General features: G+C 38.8%; 1 protein-coding gene across 1 annotated transcript; it reads right to left on the reverse strand.

Annotated features, from left to right (window-relative positions):
• Nucleotides 1-2002: 2002 nt before the first annotated feature.
• On the reverse strand, nt 2003-17387 carry LOC130177175 (coiled-coil domain-containing protein 138-like). Its single transcript, XM_056388654.1, has 15 exons — nt 17268-17387; nt 16731-16770; nt 16316-16430; nt 16144-16244; nt 15691-15854; nt 15234-15371; nt 14264-14383; nt 13399-13476; nt 12974-13093; nt 12107-12259; nt 11906-12022; nt 9425-9638; nt 6840-7013; nt 3435-3573; nt 2003-2625 (listed from the first exon to the last, which is right to left on the reverse strand). Exons 1-15 carry the CDS (start codon nt 17352-17354, stop codon nt 2499-2501), a joined length of 1887 nt encoding a protein of 628 aa, XP_056244629.1. The 5' UTR covers nt 17355-17387; the 3' UTR covers nt 2003-2498.
• Nucleotides 17388-21693: the final 4306 nt, after the last annotated feature.

Raw genomic sequence — 21693 nt, forward strand, 5'->3', positions numbered from 1 at the left:
TTTCCATTTGATATCATCCAGATGCAACAAAATTCACAACAGCCACAACAAGAAAGAAATGTAAATACTCTCCTCGTCCTTAGTACTGCCAGCAAAAATCTCTAACATAATCTCCTTTGCTTGTGGCTGTTTACAGCTGGTGAAGCAGTAAAAAAGTAACCAAGCAAAAAAAAAAAAGAATTAAAAATTATACACACAGCAAAATGAAGGTAGGCTAAAACTTAATCAGGTGGATGTGCTTGTTCGAATGGAGGGGGATTTCTATCTATGCCCTGGTAATTTAGTTTCATCCCATGTGGAGAATAAAATGATCCTGCTTATTTACAACAATGCAATCATTTTTAAAAGGGTACTAAAAAGATAAAGTTTTCCAGTCATTTTGTATATACACAGAACTTTTAACATTGTTCTTGCATGAGTTCTGGTGCCTGCCATGTAATAACAAAAGTGGTTAGAAACCAAAGTAATTTGGGGTAATACCATTCCTTATCATTAAATGGGCTAAACTACAGGCTGCAGTTCACTCCTGAGCCTTTATCACAGCAGAACATTGCATGTATGATCCAGAGGATTTTAAACACATTAAAAAATGTTCAAAAGTAAATACAGTGAAGGCATTGTAGAGGCTGAACTGGTGTTGGGGATGTATGATGCTGATTTCTATATCTGATACTTTCCATTTTTGTTTGCCTGGATAATGCTTGTTTTAACTTTTTAACAATTTCTAAATTGCAATACCGTGGCATGTCTCATTTTCCACCAATGGATCTATTGTATTATATTAACTGTTAACGCCTGGTGCAGATGCAAACAGTTTCCAAGTGTCTGCAATCACTCAAGGAATTACCTCAACTCAAACATCTAAAACAGAACATTTCATTTCAAACATCTTTGTACTTGAATGTTTTCTCCAGCAGGTGGTTTAAAGCCTCAAGGTTAAACACTGACTGTCACACTGCTGCTTCATGAGGCAATAAGATTTTTCCATTTTTAACCTTTCACTTCTTTTAATCATCAAATGTGGTTAGAAATGCACATAAATTTATATAAATTTTATCCATTTAAAAGTGGCCAAAATGTGTTACATTAAACAGAAATATTATGACTATTGTTAAATAGAAAAATACATGCCTTTAAAATACTTGTAACCATGTACCAGAACACTTTGACATATGACACATGAGGCATAATTCTGATATCACTACATTTTTTCTGTCAGTGTCAGAAGACATTGGTAAAAACCTTTTGTTTTAAGGCACCTTTGAGTGAAATAATTTACCATTATAAAATAAATCTAAAACATCTTTTGGATCATATACAACTCTCCTTTTTCTCCATAATAAAGCTCCTTTTGCTAATGTTCCCTTCAATTATTAATTATGAATTAATGTAATAAAGTCAGTGATTTTGTTTACTATTTGACTTTTCTGTTGTGCAGTATCCAATAGTTATTTGTTGATGGCCTGTCACTACCTTTTGAAAATCAGATGGTGCATCTCAAGATGCTTATTCCGTTATCAGGACATGTGTTAAATATGTTCAAATCATTAACAGACTCATAAATTCAATTTAAAGGCTTTGCACAGACAGTGTAGAAGAACAGTGTATTATTTATCCTACAATAAATGTTTGATCTAAGGACACAATTATCTAGAAAGTTTTTCATCTCCATCTTAGAACCCTGACCTGAACAGAAGTTTTGGAAACTAACTAACTAACAAGCAGTTAATTTGGGAACTCGGATGCTTTAGGGCTCTTAAAAAATTGGGTGCACCCCTTTCAAATCCAGACCAGTCAAGCACTTCCGAGTGGTTTTCAGCAAGTACGTTTTAAATATCAGTTGTAATTGTTCCAGTCCCTCCAATCTTCTCCATCAACCAACACAACCAGTGTGTCCCATACTGAGGCCATTACTCCCATCAACCCACCCATGCTCTGGAGCAAACAAATAAGACACATTTATACAAAACATATGGATTTCATATGCAGTCCAATCTCAATGTTCTTCAGTTCTTTTTGTTTATTGCCATTAAAAAGCTTCACAGTCACAGCCTCTCTTCCTCTGTGCACATGAGACACCCATTAAGGCCACTGGCAAGCATGCCACTCGTTTTAAAAAAGGTTTTTCATCACAGAAAAAGACAAAACATCAGATTAACATCGTGGAACACAAAAACAGAGGGGTCACAAAGTGCAAAACATACACAAAGTTAACAAAGTGCTTCTGACAGACAAAAGAACTTCAAAAACATATCACTATATAAATAAAGAATGTGAGTCTGCATATGTTATTTGAGGTAGAGCAGGATGGAGCTCTAAAGAACTGTACTGTTGGAAATGTGGTAATTACACTTTGAGCACACATGAAAGACCGAGCAACGTGCTCAAGTAGTGAAATACAAGGCAAGACATTTTTGTCTTTACTGGGAAGCCTTAGCTTTTAAAGAAACCTTGGATCCAGTGTGAGGGTGAGAAACACATGTGAGTATGTGTGTGTTTTATTTAAGGTTGAGAAGAATGGACCTGAGGTTGAGGCAGAGGAATGTGTGTGTGTAGTTGGTTTTGTGATACAGCTCTTGTATCTGATGGTGGAGAGAGGACAGCTCAAACAGACGACGGTTCTTCCTGGACAAAATTAAATAAAAACGACACACCCAACTGTCAGTCCGAAGACATCCGAGGAAACATATTCCCAAGAGTTAGTCACACTTGTCTAATATTAGACCAGTGTATGATACTGCCTTTGGTGACTTTTCTTCTGGTCCCACCAACAGGTTGAGATTTCAGGTTTCATTTGAAATAGCATGATAGTTATGGGATGGATTCCTACAACCTAAAAACTTTGATCCCCTGAACTTTCATGTAGTGCCATTATCAGGTCAAACTTTTGTTTGTCCAAGACATTGGTTTATGACCAAATACCTGCAAAACTAACGACGTTCCCATGATCCTCAGCTGAATACAGTTTTGTTTCTCTGCTGAGTAATTTTATCTTCTCAGCCCTCGAGCTGGCCACAGTTCATAGACATGTGCAACAACTGAATCTGTGTCACAAACAGACATTATGTCTTTTTAGGTCTCGCAAACAAAATCCGTTGGGAACCACTGTGTCCAAAGCATATCCCTCTATTGCTGGGAAAGTGAATCCAAATCATTAACCAGTGGATCAACTATAATCTGTTTTCTCTCTCCAGCAGTCTATGCTGAGGTCATATATATATATATATACACAGGTTTAGTATTTGGCAGATAAGCATCAATCTGCACAGGCATAAAAGAAAAGAAATGACTGCACACGCATATGATTGCATATGTCTAAGCATGCAGGTATTTGCTACCCATGATCAGATGTATTAACCTTGCTCAGCCTTAATCTTGGCCTATTAAGCTTGCTCAGTGTGTGATATTATCAGTATGGAGATCACAGAGCTTACCTGATGCTGGAGAGCTTCTGCAAAAGGATAGAGAGCTTCTCCAGTAACGGGAGCTCCAGACGAGGGTGTTTAAGGAGCTGGGACGCTGTTCGGAAAAACTCCTCACAGCTACATGCCTCCAGGAAGGGATTTAGGTAGCCTACAAGCACACAAACACAAGCAGAGCGAAGAAAGCAGGATATTATCAAAACTTTTTTGATGATGAATAACACATTTTCGTTCAATGTTAAAACTTCTGAAGAGATGGAAATCATCAACTTCATTTTGCCATACTTTTTAGATTTGCATAGAAATGAAAACTACATAGACGCACAAACAAACCATGAAAACACTTTAACGATCAAACTGAGTGAGACAAGGACACAGATGCTGGTCAGAGAGATGCTGTGATGATTGTATTTGGAAGAGCTTCCATATTGTCAGTGTTAACTCTGACCTTCCCTTCAAACTGAACCCCTCACACACACAGAGATGAAACAGAGAAAGGACAACAGCTTCAATCCACACAGATGGGCCCAGCACATTTTTTAAATTAATAAAAGAAAATGTCAACCTTATGAAGTCCTAAAATTAGTCAGTTCCTAGTAAACAAACATTTGTTTCTGCTAAAGTCACATTCCTGCTCCTTCAAAAAAGTAACCCTCCACTGTCCGTGCATCTAAACCGTGCATCTGGGTGAGGGAATACAATCTTTTCTTGGCTTTTACAGCAGCTCTGCTGGCATCAAATCACAGGAGAAGATTGGATGGGGAAGAAGAGGATCAGGTTCAGATAAGAAAGGATAAGACAGGTAGAATCTGATAAAATGCAGGAAAGGATAGTTTGGTCAGTCTTTTTTCCAGGAATAACATCACCACTGCTCAAGGTTAAAAAAAGCACTATGGATCATTCATGTTACTGACAATTTGTATTCAATTACAGTTATTCTGACACTTGCATGTGCATACATGTTTCAAACGCCAGCAACTTTTAAATCAAAACTTCCTGAATGGTGAATATTTACATAATATCTGCTGATAGCGGCCAAACAACACGGCCGTCTGCTAATCTATGAATTTCATCCTTCAGTCTGACAAAAGTGTGAGTTTATAAAAGGTGGAAGGCTGCAACTAATTATCATTTTAATTAGATTAATGTGTCAAGTATTTTTTGGGCTAATTGATAAATAATTTGGAATATGAAATGTTAACTAAAACAAAACCAAAAATCTGTGAGACGGACCCATCACAAGGTGACATCACAGAGAGAGGTTTTTAATCTGTTTGTTTGGTCAGACAAAACCCAATTTACAGTAATATAAAATTGAGAAAAGCAGTAATTCCTCATGTTTCAGAATCTGAAACCAGACAGTTCATCAATAATCAAATTGTTGATTACTTTTCTGCCAAGGGGCTAATATTTCATTATCTGTTTCAAAGGCACTAATATCGTATCAATTTAAGACCAGGAGCATAACAAATGCCCAGTCTTCTGATGGATCTTTATCTTTTTAATGTGTGACACATTCTAAACACAGACAGAAAAACACACACATTCCTCATGGGTTTGAGAGTTAATAACATAGATGCTGCAGGACACATCGAATAGTAAGAAACGGGTAAATGTAACACCCATATACATGTCTACTGTGGCACTAGGGCTGAAGAATTGATCAAAAGTAGAGTAGTAGTAGTAGAGTATGGCCAAGTGCAATAACCAAATCAGGTCAAAGATAAAATCAAAAGGTAAAATGTGTCACAACATACCATTACAAATGAAGCATTGTGGTGCTTCAGAGATGCCCGACCTAAAAAGAAAAATCATTCTCCAAATGTAAGGGTACATGCTTGTTTGGTGCAGACACCAGCAAAAAGAAAAAAAAAAAAGTCACATCATCATCATCATTTTAATATTTTTTCAGTGAAAATAAAATGCAAAAATTACCAGTCCCACTAAAATCATGACTCATCGCAATCTCTTTTTTTGCATGCCATTCAGCCCCATATGGCGAGTTTGAAAAAAACGCAAAAGCACACAGAAAGTAGGTCCATGGAAGCTGAATCTACTGTATGAAGCAGTTTGGTATTTAATGTACTCGCTGTTTACCAGACATCAGTCAAGGCCAGTAAAACACTGTTACCGACTGTGTTTGTATGTGTGCGTGCTGAAGTGGCCAGCTGGATTTTTGTGATTTGTTGTGTAACTTTGTGGCTGTATGTTATACAAGCATTCAAGTTGTCACAGTATGACCACTGATGTCCTGTGTGTGTTTTGTGTACAACTAGACCTTTTTGTTTTGCTTTGTTTTATTGGCAATCTTCAGGTGTAAGTCTCTCTCCCCCTCTTCCTCACCATGCTCCCGTCTCCCCTCGTTACTGCTTGTAAAACATAATAATTAGCAAGTCTTGCTAGACTTACAGTCCCCCACAAACACAAAACTATGCACACATGTACAGCTCCGACCCCAGTCGCCTCTGGCATATGGCTCTGCTGTGTATTAGCATACAGCAGTCTTAAATGATATGGCTCATAACCCTTCCGAACTTGCCCCTTCCATGAAAACACTCTGCAGCTGTTCTCTCCTCCATGTCCACCTCCGTCAAGTCTTTTGTCTTTCTATAAAACAGCCAGGAGGTGGTGGAAGTCCAGCGTTTTATGCTCCTAACTTCCAGATCTGTTGCCTGACCAGTGCTGATGATTGATGTGAGCTTACAAACCGTTACTTTTCACACATGGTTTTGATCTGTATGATATGGAATGATACTGCAGCAGGAGCTGGTATAAATCAAAGTAAATAGTGATAGTAAAGACAGTCTATAAATCTGGGCTGGAGAAGTGATCACAGAAGCTTTCAAGGGTACGTCAACCACAGATGGTTTTCCAGGCACTGCTGACTGTACAACCTAAAACTGAATCTTGAGGTCACAGGTGAAGTGCCATTGAAACACTAATTGACAAAGGAAACGTCACTGCACAGTGTGACTGCCATAACTAAATTTTACAGTTTGATTATACTTGTGACTAAATCTCACCTGGCAATGGAAAAAAAATTAATTGTTTTTTTCTTGTTGTGTCTTAGGACAAAACTTTGCTTTCTACAACTTGAGCCCTCAACATGATGATTGTGTATTTACCAGCACACAGACTGAGTATCTCATAAAATCTATAACTAAACTACAGTAGAAGAAAGTAAACTACAGTAGAAGAATTTCCCTTTTATAAGATTTGATTTGGTACTTAATAACTGCATTATCTAAAATGCACTTGAGATATTACACTAATTTCAGTTGATGTACGGTACATTATGTTGATCCTACATGCGAAGAGGGATGTGAAAACCTGCTGCTCGTCACACTTGGTGCAGGCTCATAATAATACAACAGTGGTGGGTTCTACACTATAGTCATGTGACACATGCCTACTTACGGGACTGTTCGGTTAGCTGCATGAGGATGTCTGTAGATGTGTGTAGACCTCCACGGCTGGCCCGTAATACGGTCAGTAGCACGCACACTCCTCCATAGTGGATGAACAGGCCTCGGCTCTCCTCAGACATCAGCTCTGTATGGAGGCTGTCCAGAGCCTGGGCCAGTACATCAGCTGCGGACAGGGCAGAGAGACACAGATTTACATTGAGAGATACTTTTTTAAATTCAGTCATTAAGTCATTTTCATTTTGGCTTTTTAGTCTTTCATCTGAAACTGTTATCCATGAATTAACTCAGTCATAAAGTGCTATAGGATGAGAATGTAAGCTCAATTGTGTATCTTTATGTTACAACTAATTCTAGGGACAATCTTATCTTTATCGTATATACTGTATTCTTATTGGTGTTTTATGTGTTCAGCAACAGTAAAGTACTCTTCCACCTAACTTTTTCAATACCATATCCATTATCCAAGCTGTGTTACCCCTCTTTCACACACTCCACCTCTATACTTTGGTTAAAATGCCTGTCTTTCTGCTGCAATCCACTTTCAAGTTCAAAACCCATCATGCCTGTCAAATTCAAACATATGATCTGTGATGACCTACAATAATTATGGGAATTTCTGAAGCTCTGAGATAATACTTTTCCAATGTCAAAAAGTGCTGGATTTATACATCCTGACATGGGATGAAAGCCTTCTTTTTTTATTTTGGACTGAGCTTGGTTAGCTCATCTCAGAATGGTACCTATTATAAAATCCCAGCAAATGGAGGAGGAAGAAACATCTTGCCATTATGCTCAATCTGGTTTTACATCAATACAGACAAGGGCAGAAAGCAAAGCTGGTAAGCAGATTGACAGAAAATAGTCTATGGAGAGACATAGCGAGGCAGGCATGAAGCATTACGAGCAGATGGAAGGTCAGTTCAGTGGGGAGTTTCATAAAACATGTCAGGATATGAAGGCTGCATCCACCGAGTGCCCTAAGATTTATAGTGTGGGAGGACAGGAGCAAAAAAAATGACGAAGCTAAAAGCTCCATGCCCTTTATAAATATTTGTTTCAGAACAAGACTAAACTCATGCTAATGGCTCGGAGGCTGATGCTCTCTGTAGAGAAAACACAATTGAAAGATAGAAAAAATAAGAGATCCAGTAGTTGCTTTTGATTGAATTAGTAGTCATGGTGGAAGAGTAATCACAGTTGTTCTGATGCAGCATGATCATAACAACATCAGTAACATACTGATGTTAAACAAATGATGTCTAAAATATTCACCAACTTAGTTTACAGGGTTTTCAACTCAGGTAGACTTTGCTGGGTAAAACTTTCGTTCAATGGGTCATTATCAAACTGACTTCACCCTTGTCTCTGACCTGCATAGCAGCAGTGAGTTTTTTTTCCCCTCACACATCAGCTTGTGATTGTGGCTGATTGAGCTGTTTGTCAATACTTTTTCCCCAACTTCAAAACACTCAGAAGCTCCAGGTGTACCTCATATTGTTACCAATGTTGTTTCTTGATGACCATTTAAACAATTGCCTCACTCATTAAATAAGTGGCCTTTGCTGTGTAATGTAGCTCCGGTGTTTGTTTTCCTGTGGTTACGAAACAAAGCACTGGAGAAATTGAAATTTTAACCTGATGATGGTACTTGATGAAAAGTCAAGAGATTACCAAGGTTATTACAATCCATCCTTTGGAGAACATGAATGCCTGTACCATAGAAATCCATCCAATTACAATGACGACTAGATGGTGGTGGAAGTTGAAAACTCAACATACCACCAAAGTCATTACGATCCTCTGGAGACGTCAAGCAGCTGCACCAAAATTAGCAGAAATCCATTTCATTGCAATCAAGACATTTTACCAAAAATGTCAACCTCATGTTGGTGGAAGAAGTATGTCAGAACATCACCAAAGTCATTAGGACCATGGATGTCTAAACAAAGTTTCATGGCAATCTATCCAACAGTTGTGGAGATATTTCCGTGTGAACTGCAGTGGTCAGTGTTTCTCACAGGTTAAGAATGTACTTGTAGTGGTGGAGGGTAGTGCAGTGTGTGACTTTCAGTGGTAGAGAAAGTATTCGGATCCTTTACTTAAGTAACACAAACTAATCAAATGAGGTAGTGGTAGACCAGCCACTCCGGTGTTCTGCAAATTTTTGTAAATGGAGTCTGGTGGCTTTGACCATATGGCTGTTTCTGGTTAAACAAGGATCTTACGCTTTAGCAAAAAGGTCTATCTCTGTAGGACTCCTTAATGTTACAAATCCTCCACTCACAATAATCTGAAGCTGTCAATGGCAAAAACAAGCAATTTTAGTGGACGTACTTTGATACAGACAAACACATCCTTGTTTACATTGCAGCAGCTGTTTCGCACATGCCGAGTATGCGAGTATGTTTGCAAAGATTTTTGCAAAGACTTTTGTCCCTATCAATCATTTACCTCCAAAACATGAGAAAATAAGGCCCAGGTCCAAAAATCTTGGAGTTATTCTTTAAATCCACAATTTAACACCTGTTTGCATTTTCCAAATGTAACATGTCCATGTGTGTTCAGTAATAATACCTTGTGTGACAGTGCGGAGGACGATGAGGTTGGAGAGAATACGTGTGTGGGGACATGGACTCTGGTAAAGGTGCCAGTTCCTGAAGGTTCCTGAAGCTGCCTCACTGCAGGACTTGGGCAGGTCCAGATCTTCATATTGCAGCACTGTTGACTGGGCTGCAGGCTTTGACACTTCCTCTCCTATCCGCCGCAGAGTGGCAGATAGTGCTAGATGCTGTGCAGAAAAGACACAAACACATGTGCACAAACTGGTTATTGTAGAAAAACATAATCCATAACTCTGCCCGCACTCAGTTACTTTTGTTACATAAAAATAGGAATGATATGTCTGGAATGGTTTTCATCAAAAGTCAGTAAAAACTAGTGACCATCTTGTGATGGGATCAAACCAGATGTGACAGGTCAGACCACACCATGGCCTTCATTTTGATCTCAACTCCACAGCTCAAATGTGACTTTATCTTGCACGTCAGTGACGCTATTGCAGAAACAAAATCTGTCAGACATAAACACCTTCCAAAATACTCACAACTGCCTCTGTGGTAGTGTAAGCTACAGTAAATGTGTCCAGGACCACATTTCTCTCACACTCACTCTCACACACACACACACACACACACACACACACACACACACACACACACACACACACACACACACACACACACACACACACACAACACACACACACACACACACACACAACACACACACACACACCACACACACACACACACACACACACACACACACACACACACACACACACACACACACACACACACACACACACACACACACACACACACACACACACACACACACACACACACACACACACACACACACACACACACGGTGAAAGCAATACCAACAACGCTGTGGCTGGTAAAAATACAAGGGCAGCCTGACAGGGAGCCAGCAGGCTTCTTCTCAGGGTAACTGATGGAGCCAATAAATCAATGCAGTAAACTAAAGCTCCTATCCAAGATGTGCATTTCCAAAGCAATAAAGAGCTGGTGGCTTTAAAATTCACAACACCCCTCTCTCCTCTCTCTACTATTCCCTCTCCCCAATGACTCCATCAGCTCCGTAGGGACCCCCAGACTTTAAGTATCATCTTCCTTCCTCTTATTGTGGCCCAATAATGGTTGGATTTTGTCTTAAAAGTGAACCGCATATTGCAACAATAAGGGAGCATGTGATTCCATTTGAACATCAAGCATGTCACTGAGCAGATATGACACGGCCTGACAAACAAACATGGAGGGGCCAAGCTCCCTGCAGCAGGGCTGGAGAAGAGGACTGAAGCTCGGAAGCTGGAGGCTGTGGGGAGAAAATAAGTGGTTCGGACAATGAGCTGAAGATAAGGGTTATGGGCTGGACGTTGGTATTTAGTGTTCTCAATAAGATGAAAATTGCAGCAAATTACTAAGCCTACAAGTGGTATTGGTAACAGAACGAAATTGTCCTAGCACCCGTCACCCCATCAACCAAGAATGGGGGCTCTTGAGTGGCTTCTGGCCCTGCAGTGGTATAATGGAATGGGTTATACATCCTTATCTAAGCCTTAAAACAGGGATAACCTGTTCTAATGTAGACTCAGGGATGGTAAGGAACTTCAGATAACCATGCTTTTCAACTGAACACAAGATGGAACTTGACAGAACATCTAAACAGTGATAAAGTGGCTATCCCCTGGATGTGTACTTCTGTGTGTTGAAGGAAAATTGTGGTTTGTGTTTTTTTCTGCTACATGATGTTGTGAAAGTGACCCAGCAGCTTTATGTAGAATAAGACGCATGTCTTCCTTATTGTGCAAACACCAATAACTAAGATAAGATGCAGGTCACAGAATTAATCTTACATTTCTGCATTGTTACTTTCTGAGAGCCCAGATCATTTCTTACAAAAGAAGGTGGATGCTGCGGAAAAACATTTATTTCCAGGGATAAATTGGATCTTTTTGACTGATGCTCCCTCTGGCAGCTACCTAAATAGTATGTAAACAGGCTCTTGTTTTACAATGTTTGACTATAAAATAATATAAAAATAAAACAGTACATCTCTCTGTTTCTGTGCTAAGGTAGTACCTACCTAGCTACCCATAGATATATACAGGTATATACATCTTTTCAGCATTGTAGCTTAGTTGTTGTGGCTTCTTCATAGTGTCTACTTACTAAAACGTCTCATGAAACACAATAGTGTGATTTTGGTGTTATGTCAGAACTGCAGGTTGCACAGGGCAACCCCTGTGACACCATCTGACCCAGAGATAACACACAGTCAAAATAAATGGCTGTCATGTTAACAGGAACATTTTCCTGAACATCATACATACTGTGCTATGAATTGTCACAGTTTCAACCATTAGCCTGGTTCCTAAAATCCAGATATTCTTTGGTAAAAATGTATCTTATTACTATAATTACTTGTTGCAACAGCCCAGTTTACTCTCAGAAATAATTGTATATTTACCTGTGTGCTTTTGTCCATGTATCTCAAAGCCCAGTGGATGAAGCGAAGAAGGCTGAGGAGGAGGTCCGGTTCCGACAAAGGAGTGTGATAAAGCTGATCTGCTAATAATGGCAGCACCTAAGGAACCAAAGATAACTTATAACATTGATTGCAATAAAACAGTTTGGTCATGACAGCAGACTGCTGGAATGAACGTGCCACCTTGAAGCATCTCTCGCTGAGCACAACCTCTGGAGGCGGACACTGGCCTACACCTTTCCCTTCGTTTCCTGCTACTGATGAAAACGTCTGTCCATCAAGTGCCCAGTCCAATAAAAGGGCCAGGAGCTTCAGTGGAGTGGGACTGAAGCTGCCCTAAAGAGAAATGGGCGAAATAAACAGTTAAATTATATTGCTAAAACTGTCACCTGCAACTTACTTTGTCACAAAAAGGTGACTACAATTATAAATGTTAATTTGGTTAGACCATTCACATCTTGGTCCGTAGACCAAAGAAGCCACGATTTAAAGAAATTTGAATAAAATTTAAAACTATGTCCATTTGCAGTTCAGCCATGAGACACATAGATGTATTCAGAAAAGTGTGATTTCAGTGGGGAGACTAAAGGTGCTAATTAAACTTTGAAAAGTATGGTAATGGAAAGTTTGGCTCAGTGAATGTTCTCTGAATTGAGAAAGGGAAAAAAAAAAATCCTTTAAATGGAAACTGAAACTATATCCAGCTAAGTATGCTTATCTGCATCAACAACAGTGATGAAAACATAACAACATCACAAACTATGATTTATCATGCCAGCTGGCAGGGTGCGAGTGGTTTGTAGAGAGTGAGAGTTGAACTGTTTCCAGCCTAGATATGTGTAAATGAGTGTGTTCACGCCTGTATAACCATGCTAAATGAAGTGCACAGTGTTTCAATAAACACTTTAACAATAAAATAAAGTAAGGCAGCCACAATTAGAGCACAACCTGCTGATTGGTAATACATTTAAGAATAAAAAAAAAAAACACTGACACACACACACACACACACACACACACACACACACACACACACACACATTGAAGTACCTTGTTGCTAGGTTTGCCAGAAGCAGCAGTTCTCTCCTTTTTGGAAGGTTCAATGAACTTGGTGCTTTTAAAACTTCCTTTCTCACAGCCTCTTGATGCTATGCTGTGCTCGTATTTCCTCTGAAAATTTAATTAATAGGCAATGAATAAATGTATGAGGGAAAATCTGTTTAAACCTTTAACCAAAAATATTAGACATTAAAAATCTTCAACAAGTTCAGCAATTTACAACCTAAGAGAAATGAATAGTTTTAAATTATCTTTAGTGTGAAAAGGCCTCAAACAGCAAAACTGGTTGTCAGCCGAATTGCCATAAATTCACACTTTCTGTTTAACACTTCCATGATCTTTTTTTTTTTTTTTTTTTTTTTTTTTTTTTTTTTTAAAAACAGTATCAAGCTGTGGATTGATTAATATGTTGTTACCTGAAGGTTCTCAAGTCGAGCCTGCACCCTCTTGGACTGGCTCGCCAACTTCTTATTCTGTTCACTGATCTCATTCAGCTGTTGATTTAAATACAGTGAATGTCAAACTGTTGACATGCAAGACCAGTGGCTATAAATATCAATTAATGCATTTCCTTTTATACAAATATGACTCTGGGTTTCACTGTTGAAGCAAAGAGACCTTCATTCAACAGCAGCAAAAACTCATAAACCAGGAGGAGTAGACTCTGTGATCCTACATTATTATTGTACTAGGTGAAGCACTTTGTAAGACGGGCTTAGAAAAATGCTCTATAAATAAACATTATTGCGTCTCTCATTATTCAACATCCAAGTACAAGAGGATTATGTTGTAGTGCCCTCCTGTGGTCCAAGTTACTAGTTGCTTGGTATGAGCCTTCAACCCCCCTTGATCAGTCACTTTAATTCCAAAAAAAAAAAAAAAAAAATTCAATCAAACATTACCAAGTTTTTGGCAAAATATATTGGTAATAAGATGCATTGTATAGTCTGCATATTGGATATCGCTTTCAAAACGAGTTATAAACAATGCAAGCTGTTCTAAATGTTCAGACCTTTAATAATTTTACAAATGGAGATCATGACGCCTGTGAGTTTAGACACAGTGATAACATTGATACCCAAGAAGGCTTTCAGTCAGTTTAATTTCACTAAAAAGGTATGTACTTGTGAGCCTTGTGCCAATATAATTTTAGGATGTCTTATGACTTTATTACACCACGAAGGTTCCAACAAGGAGAAAAAAACATTTACCAGTAAACTATTTACCAAGATTAACTAAACACAAACACACAATAATTGTTTGTATGTGAACACTTCTAACCTGTTTCTTCATGTTGTCATTCAGCTCCTTGATGGTGTCAAAGCTGGATTTGAGTCTCTTGTTCTCTTTGCTCCGTTCTCGAAGAAGATCCTGCAGCTGGTTGAGCTCCAGCTGGTGTTTCTGGTAACACATCAGGCTGGAGTTTTACAATTCAAAACTAGATTAACAGCCGCATGGTTGTATGCCTCCGCCGAACAGCCAAGTTGCAGGAAATAGGGTCACAATCTCCCCATTTGTTCTCGAGTGACAGCATTGAACAATGGCCAGAAGTGTTTTTGCAGAACATTATGATGCCACACTGAAGTTGACCTTTGATCATTTGCATATAAAATGTCATCCTTTCATTTTATCCTTTTAGCCATTTCAGTTAAGTTGTATCATAATTTGCTTATGAATTCGTAAGTTATAGCAAAAAATGTGTTTTGTGAGGTCACAATGATCTTGACCTTTGACCATAAAATTCTAATCAGTTAATCCTTGAGTCCAAGTGAATAGTTGTACCAAATCTGAAGAAATTCCCTCAAGGTGGTCTCGAGATACCACATTCACGAAAATGGGATGGATTGATGGAGAGATGGACGGATGGACAGACAACTCGAAAATATAATGCCTCCAGCCCTGATTGTCATGAGCGCAGGGTCATAGAAAGTATTCCTGGAAACATGTCTGAAGTTTAATTAAACCAGTTTTGTCTAGAGCATAGGTTAATTTATTTAGTACATAAGTTAGTTTACACCTGTAATCCTAATGTAAAATGCAGATTGAGATTTGGTTTAGTATAATCACATTAAGACATGATTTGGTAGTATGACTGGCTGTATAATTTGGAAGTTGTTTGTGACAAAGGACCACAGAATGTCCTGAGACAAGTGGTAGTGTGGAGGGACAGGAAACAATATGTGTTGAAGAAATATAAGACATCCCTCGTGTTGAACGTTATTGGAGTGTACAGTATGTGTGTGGGTCTGACCTTCTCTACAGCCAGTATGCGAGTGTGGAGCATCTCCTCCAGTCCGGCCAGCTTCCCAAAAGCCTCCTCCTCTTGTTTCAGCCGCCTTTCTCGCTCGTGTAGCTCCCTCTCCCATTGCTGCTGGCTTTGTCGCTCTGCCTGTACCAACACACACGCACTTTCATCCTACTATACTTTAAATACAACATTGCCTCTGTAACTCAAACTAACCTCTGAGTCTGAAAATCGAAACTACTCATCTACTCATACCAGTATGGAGAAAATGTGAATAACAACACACAGGCACCCTTGTATCATAATATTCTCTGCATCTGAGTTGGTGCGTACTGTTGAACACACATTGTGTTCTCTAGTGCCATACATGAAACCTTAAACCTTAAAAGTCGTTTTTTTCTGTTCTAGTTTTCCCATCTGGATTTACTGATAAACTGTCATTTCAGTGGCTCTGCTCTCTCACCTTAAGCTGTTCGTAGATGGTCATCATCTCCTGGTATACCTTTACTAGTACTAACGATGAAGAGCGGCACGAGTCAGGGAACTGGTGAGCTCTCTGCAACTCTATGTCTGCCTCAGTGTCATGGGTCCCAGGGCTAACATCCAGACAGGAAGGCAGGGTCACATCTGGACAAAGAGAGGTAAGGTAGAGCACAAGTATTAATATTAGCGGTGCATTTTCTGGTATAGAAAAGTAAGAAATTTCTGCAATGACATGAATTGTAAGCAAATAAATTGCAAGAACTTGACTGGTGAAATTCAAGGGCTAATCTCTAAGGCCTGATTTTTTTTAATGCCATTATTTCTGCAGCTGCTACTTTGAGTTTTTTGTAAAGGTGATCAGTTATCAGTCACATTCTACCACAGAAAGCACAAACACCAGCAACTAGTATCTTGCTCTGACACACATACTCACCTGTTTCTGTAAACAGCACCTGAGAGTCCTGAAGTCGGGAAGCTGTAAAGTCCCCACTCAGGTCCTCATTACTGCCATGCAGGCTATGAGCACTGCCAAACCTTAGAAAAGACACAATACTAATCACAAACTCATAAAAAGTTTATTGCAAAAGTAATGTCATGAGACTTACTGTTCAGGGGGGTGGTTAACTGCTTTTAACAGCTCATTTAAAGCTTTGCTGTAGTATTTCAACTGTTTGCTTGGCTGTTTGCATCTGTGGGTCAAAATGAGCTCTTCTACTGCTTCTGAAGGAGTAAACATGAAGCAATGTTAGGCATATTAGGCATTTTTTCTTATCAATAATCACCAGTTAGATGTGGATTGACAACAAGGAGTGTGACCTAATTAGGAGTCATAAACTTGCAAATACAGCAGGTGAGAAGACAGTAGGGGAGAGGGTATGAGGGTATGATCAATGCAGTCACAACAGACATTATGTAATTATCTTTCTAGAGTGAAATATTTATGTATATGAATGCTACAACCCACTCACGAACCCTAGAAGATCATCTGACCATCTGGAGGCTCATGTGTGGCACACGTACCATCACTGATTCCTGAGGTAATGTCCTCTGAAGGTGACAACTGCATAAAAAAATATAAAGATATCAATATAGAGATATCAATTAAAGTTAGACATGGCTAGTAGCACAACAGATCCAACTTTTAAAAGTTTGTTTTGGCTCATGTGTTCATTTCGTACCATTAAACTACGACAACAAGCGTGCAGTGCAAACAATTTGCACAGTTTAGCTTCAGTTAACACGAAGTGCTTCTGACAACAAGTTAGAACTGACGCTTTGTAAACAACAGTGAAGTTGTTTTTTATTTAAGTTTGGTGTCATTTTTTTTTTCACTTAGGTAAACAGACAAGGAAGTAGTTTCGACAGAAGAGCGTGTATTAGCGTTAACGCTCATTTCACTGACTCGATAATGGAAATAAGCTAAGTTAGCATTACTTTGGTCATAGCATTCACACGGTTGTACCAGTGACACACATGCAAGGCAGCAATGTTACCATGAAATTATTAGACAAGCTGAGCTTGTCTCGTTTCTACTTTCAGTTGTGGTTAAACTCAAACCTGTTTCCTCCTCTCCAAATATTTCTGCTTAAGCTTCTCCATTGTGTCAGCTACGTCGGAGTCGATAACTTTAAACTGCTGGTCCATAAGTGCTGCGACAGCAACTGACAACAAACACAATCCAAATTTGGCGGATGAATGATCATGTGACGTTAAAGTGTTTCCTTCACAGCGAGTGAAAAGCCGCTAGCGCCCCCTAGCGGGGGAGGACAGCGCCGAATAGTTGCTTTCAGATACACAACCATGTATGGCGAATATTGTCGGTTGTTAGCCCTCTTCAAAACAGCGAAAGGGCAAAATGAGGAGCAAACTTATTTCTAACAGTTTTAATGCAAAATGACTGTGCGACTGGCAGAACATGTGCTATTCAACAGTACTTGGTCGTAGGCCATAATAAAATAAAAATAAATAAAATAAAACTGTTGGATTTAGGTGTTAAAAACTTGAACTGTAACATTACATACCCCAATTTCTTTTGTTTTCTTTGTCTCACCAATAAAGGCTACTTTAAATTCATGTATATGCTTTGGCAATCTTATGGTAATGCCAATATGTCCCTCTTGTGATGTGGCTGTACCGTTCTTCTCTCAAGATGTAGTGTACTTTACCTTTGATATGATAGTTGTATCCTTCTCAAAATGTAAAATTAATAGGTCCTATGATTACTACATTTCTAACATAGGCTTTTCGTATACTTATGACCTACTACTAGCATCTTTTTCTGCCTGTTTGCCTGGTAATGTTTTGTTGAAAAAAATGATTAACTTCAAGAAGCTATATTGCATTTTTAGATTAAAGAGGCAATCAAGGTTTTCATTTTGGCTAAAACCTCCATTAAGCTGAGTTTTATAAATGAGCAGATTTAATCTAATTTCAGTTGTTTATGTCCTCAGGCAAACTACATTTTTCTTAGGCTGATGAATGGAGAGCCTTTGCCCACTCAGCCACAGTGTAGTTACACCACTGAGCCAGTGAGTGTCAGTGCCTCACCAGAGACAGGATTCTATAGACTCCCCCACTTTGCCTGCTTCGCTCTCTTGCTCGTGTGCAGCTAATTGCACCACCAGTCTTCAGTCCAGTGTTGGAACTTTCTATGGCTGGAGTCAGTCCACAAAATATCTTATTTTCAAGAATGATCCACATCTTTTAGTTTTCTACATATACTGTAACCTGTCATGATCTATCAAATATTTTTCCATATAGCCTACATATGACAGCAAAACTGTAATATTAGCTAGTGGTATTGTACAGTATATTGTAAATATACTATGAAGTTTTTTATATAGTATGTATGGAGTAAAAACCATACAGCTCTATAAGAATATCATAAGGCCCTTGAACTGCCGATATCCTTTCAAATTAATAAATAACAATCATTTTGAATAACTGAAATCCTATATGAAATGTAATGGATTTGGAATATCCTGATAACACATTTATGAATTCATAAAATATAGTGTACAAACTCACAGTCAGCTTGCTTATCAGTACCACAGACACATTCTACAGAGGTACAGGGATAAAATAAAGATATCGAAGTGCGTCTTTGCTTAGGATATCCACAGATTAACCTTGCTGCACACTGAGTTACTCTCTATCCACCAGGGTAGCATTTAGCCATTGTGTTTGGCAGGCAGTGCCAAGTTTTCTCTTGACTTGAATGGCCTACAACTAGGTTTTAAGATTAATGCCCTCTTTATCTGTTTGGCTAATTAGCAGCCACTGCCATTAATACACATTCTCATGATTCAATCACTTTGTCCCTGCAGGGTTTCACTGTCGCTGAGAGAAATTAGCCGGCAAACATATTAACACTGATCTTCATTACAGAGCTATTTGCTTTGTCCACTTTGTATGGAAATTACTGTTTTGTTATTCTAATTGGTCATATAAGTTCCTCATTCAGAACTATTCTGTGCATTTGTGCCAAAATAATACAATGTTGGACCATCAGTAGTGTGTGTGCATGTGTGTTGTTGGAGTAGAATTATGATGAGCTCATGGATTAGGGTAAGGGTTACATTTTCAGAAGGTTATAGACCATGTTGTCAATGGAAAGTCCTCACTGGTATGGTAATATCCAGCTTCATGTTTTCAGTTACTACAAGCTACTGTATGTTATCGTTGTCTCGGTTCTCTACAGCCAAATACTTTACTAAAACAACACTCAGAGACCAAGAGTCTGGAGAGATGTTCATAAAAAGCAAACATAGCATTCTTTGACTCTACAACACAACCATGTCTCTGTTTTCCCACTTTGTAATTTGACAAAAGCAATCCACAGATAATGATGCGATGAGATAATTGGGTTTGATTGTCACTGAACAGTGGGACATTCATATGAAGTGCAATTTCTCCTCTTTATTGCAGCAGAGTTTATGGACCCCTGAGGCCCCTGTTTTTAGCATGTAGCTCAAATTATTTTTATTGTGTGTTTTGTGTGTTTACTGTATGTGTGTGTGTGTGTGTGTCTGTTACAGATACAGTGCAGACAGTCTAAAGGGATGTGGCCGACATTTATCGGCTGCCCCTTCTGTTTTCTGACAAACAGTACATACACACAAGCCTGCTCATGGGACACAACTAGACACAAGCAATCAACTCCTATCACTGAATTAACAACATATTGCTATGTTGTATTGCAAAAGCAATTATCTCCTGTCTCATGATACAAAGCCATGCACGCACACATGCAAACACTCTCACACTCAATTAAAGGGGCGATGGCAATCCTCTGCTGTGAAAATGACTGCTTTTCAATTGGCATGACTCTTTGAGTCCACAGAGCAGTATTATGTATGCTAATGCAAGCTGTAAAGACGGATCTGGGTTTCAGGGGGGGGGGGGGGGGGGGGGCCTGAGCAATTAAACAGCCTCAGAACCTGGACAAGTCACTGCGTCCCTGGGCATGCAGGCACTTTTACAGCTTTTCCATATTAGAAATATATATTTGAAACATCATTGGGATAAGCCTGTAAAAATGTGAATTCTAATAGATACCTTCAGGTTAGATCAATGCATTAGTGTAAAGGGGTAATAATGGTCTTTGATGAAAATTGTTATCAATTTTGAATAAGATACAGTAGTTATCCATATTGACATTTTCCCAAATTTCAGAGGTCAGTTAAAAGCAACAACCCTAAAGGCCGCAAAAAGAACTGCAGTGTTTTGATCAGAGGAACTGGTAGAATTAAAGCAAGGCACAATCTCTTAGACTGAGCTGAGTTGATACTGTTATATTATTATAACTTATCAATGTTACAGAAATTCCCTATGAAAAAAATCACAAAATCCACAATCTAAATGTAAATAGGGTGTAGCTCCACCACAAATTAAAGGGTCAGTTTTTTTAAGAAGAAAAATATATTTTCTCACTTTCCCAGTGGCATCTGGCCATGCAGATTTCAGTTTTATGTGCCCACGTTTTTGTGTACACTGGAGGTAAATAGAATTTGGCTTGCAATGCACAAATTGCAGACAAATGTTCTGGTTAATACAAGGACCTTACTGTCAACAGCATGGTGGATAGTAGTCCCAGTAAAAATTATGATTTGGTTGAACTGACACTTTAAAAATGACTGGAACATGCAGTCACTCCCAAATTGGGTTAGGGTTATAGTTTAAAGTGGCATCATCACCATTTTAGAGGGTTTTTGACTGATGCTCCTTATGAATTAAGGTATTATAAGGATAATCAAAACAGGACAGAATGTACTTCATGGGACGCCTGTGATAAATCGCAGATTTTTTGCTCCAAAGTGTCTATGTGGTCTCTAATTCAGTTTGTACTGAAATTCATCCCAAAGAGTTACTGGTACTAGTTCTTCAGTCCAGCACTATAGATTTCTAATAGTCAGAAATACTCAAGCAATCAACATTACCACCAAAGCCCTGCAGGATTTATCCTCATAATAACTCCTACTGTTTAAGAGGCTGTAATAGCTTTGTCAGGTTATATTTATTAGATTAATTTCTACTGATTTAATTGATGCATGAATATTTTAATGTTTACCCCTTACATACTATACAAGGCCTTTGGGGCCTTGGGAAACTGGAAGGAGGAGTAAAGTAAATCCACTTCACGGGAAGCCCCTTAGAACCCACTTTTTTGTAATGGGAACATAGGAAAATGTTTTAATTATTCAATGGATTCATAGTTTCATCAGACTTTTAGATTAGTCTAATTATTCTGGTGCTGAAATATAAATGGGATTTACTGATTATAGTAAAGTAGGTGACAATAATACCAGATAAAGTATGACAGAGTGTCTTGAAAGTGTTGTATTGCAGACTGATTGCCTTGTGTTAGTCTCCTCTCTCACCCTAATCCTCTTGATCTCTTTACCTTTCACTTGTTCTCTCTTCCTATTGGTCTCTACAGTAACTTGCTCTCCCTTTCTGTGTGTCAGTGAATATTCCTGGTCTG

Source organism: Seriola aureovittata, chromosome 11 (assembly GCF_021018895.1).
Source record: "Seriola aureovittata isolate HTS-2021-v1 ecotype China chromosome 11, ASM2101889v1, whole genome shotgun sequence".
Lineage (NCBI taxonomy): Eukaryota > Metazoa > Chordata > Actinopteri > Carangiformes > Carangidae > Seriola > Seriola aureovittata.

Excerpts from the sequence above, each read along its gene's own strand:
- LOC130177175 (XM_056388654.1), bottom strand. The coding sequence starts at position 17,354 with ATGGACCAGCAGTTTAAAGTTATCGACTCCGACGTAGCTGACACAATG. Across the intron at positions 15,855-16,143 it reads GGTGCTGTTTACAGAAACAG|ATGTGACCCTGCCTTCCTGT; the intron begins GTGAGTATGTGT and ends CTCTTTGTCCAG. Across the intron at positions 9,639-11,905 it reads ACATGGACAAAAGCACACAG|CATCTAGCACTATCTGCCAC; the intron begins GTAAATATACAA and ends TTTTCTGCACAG.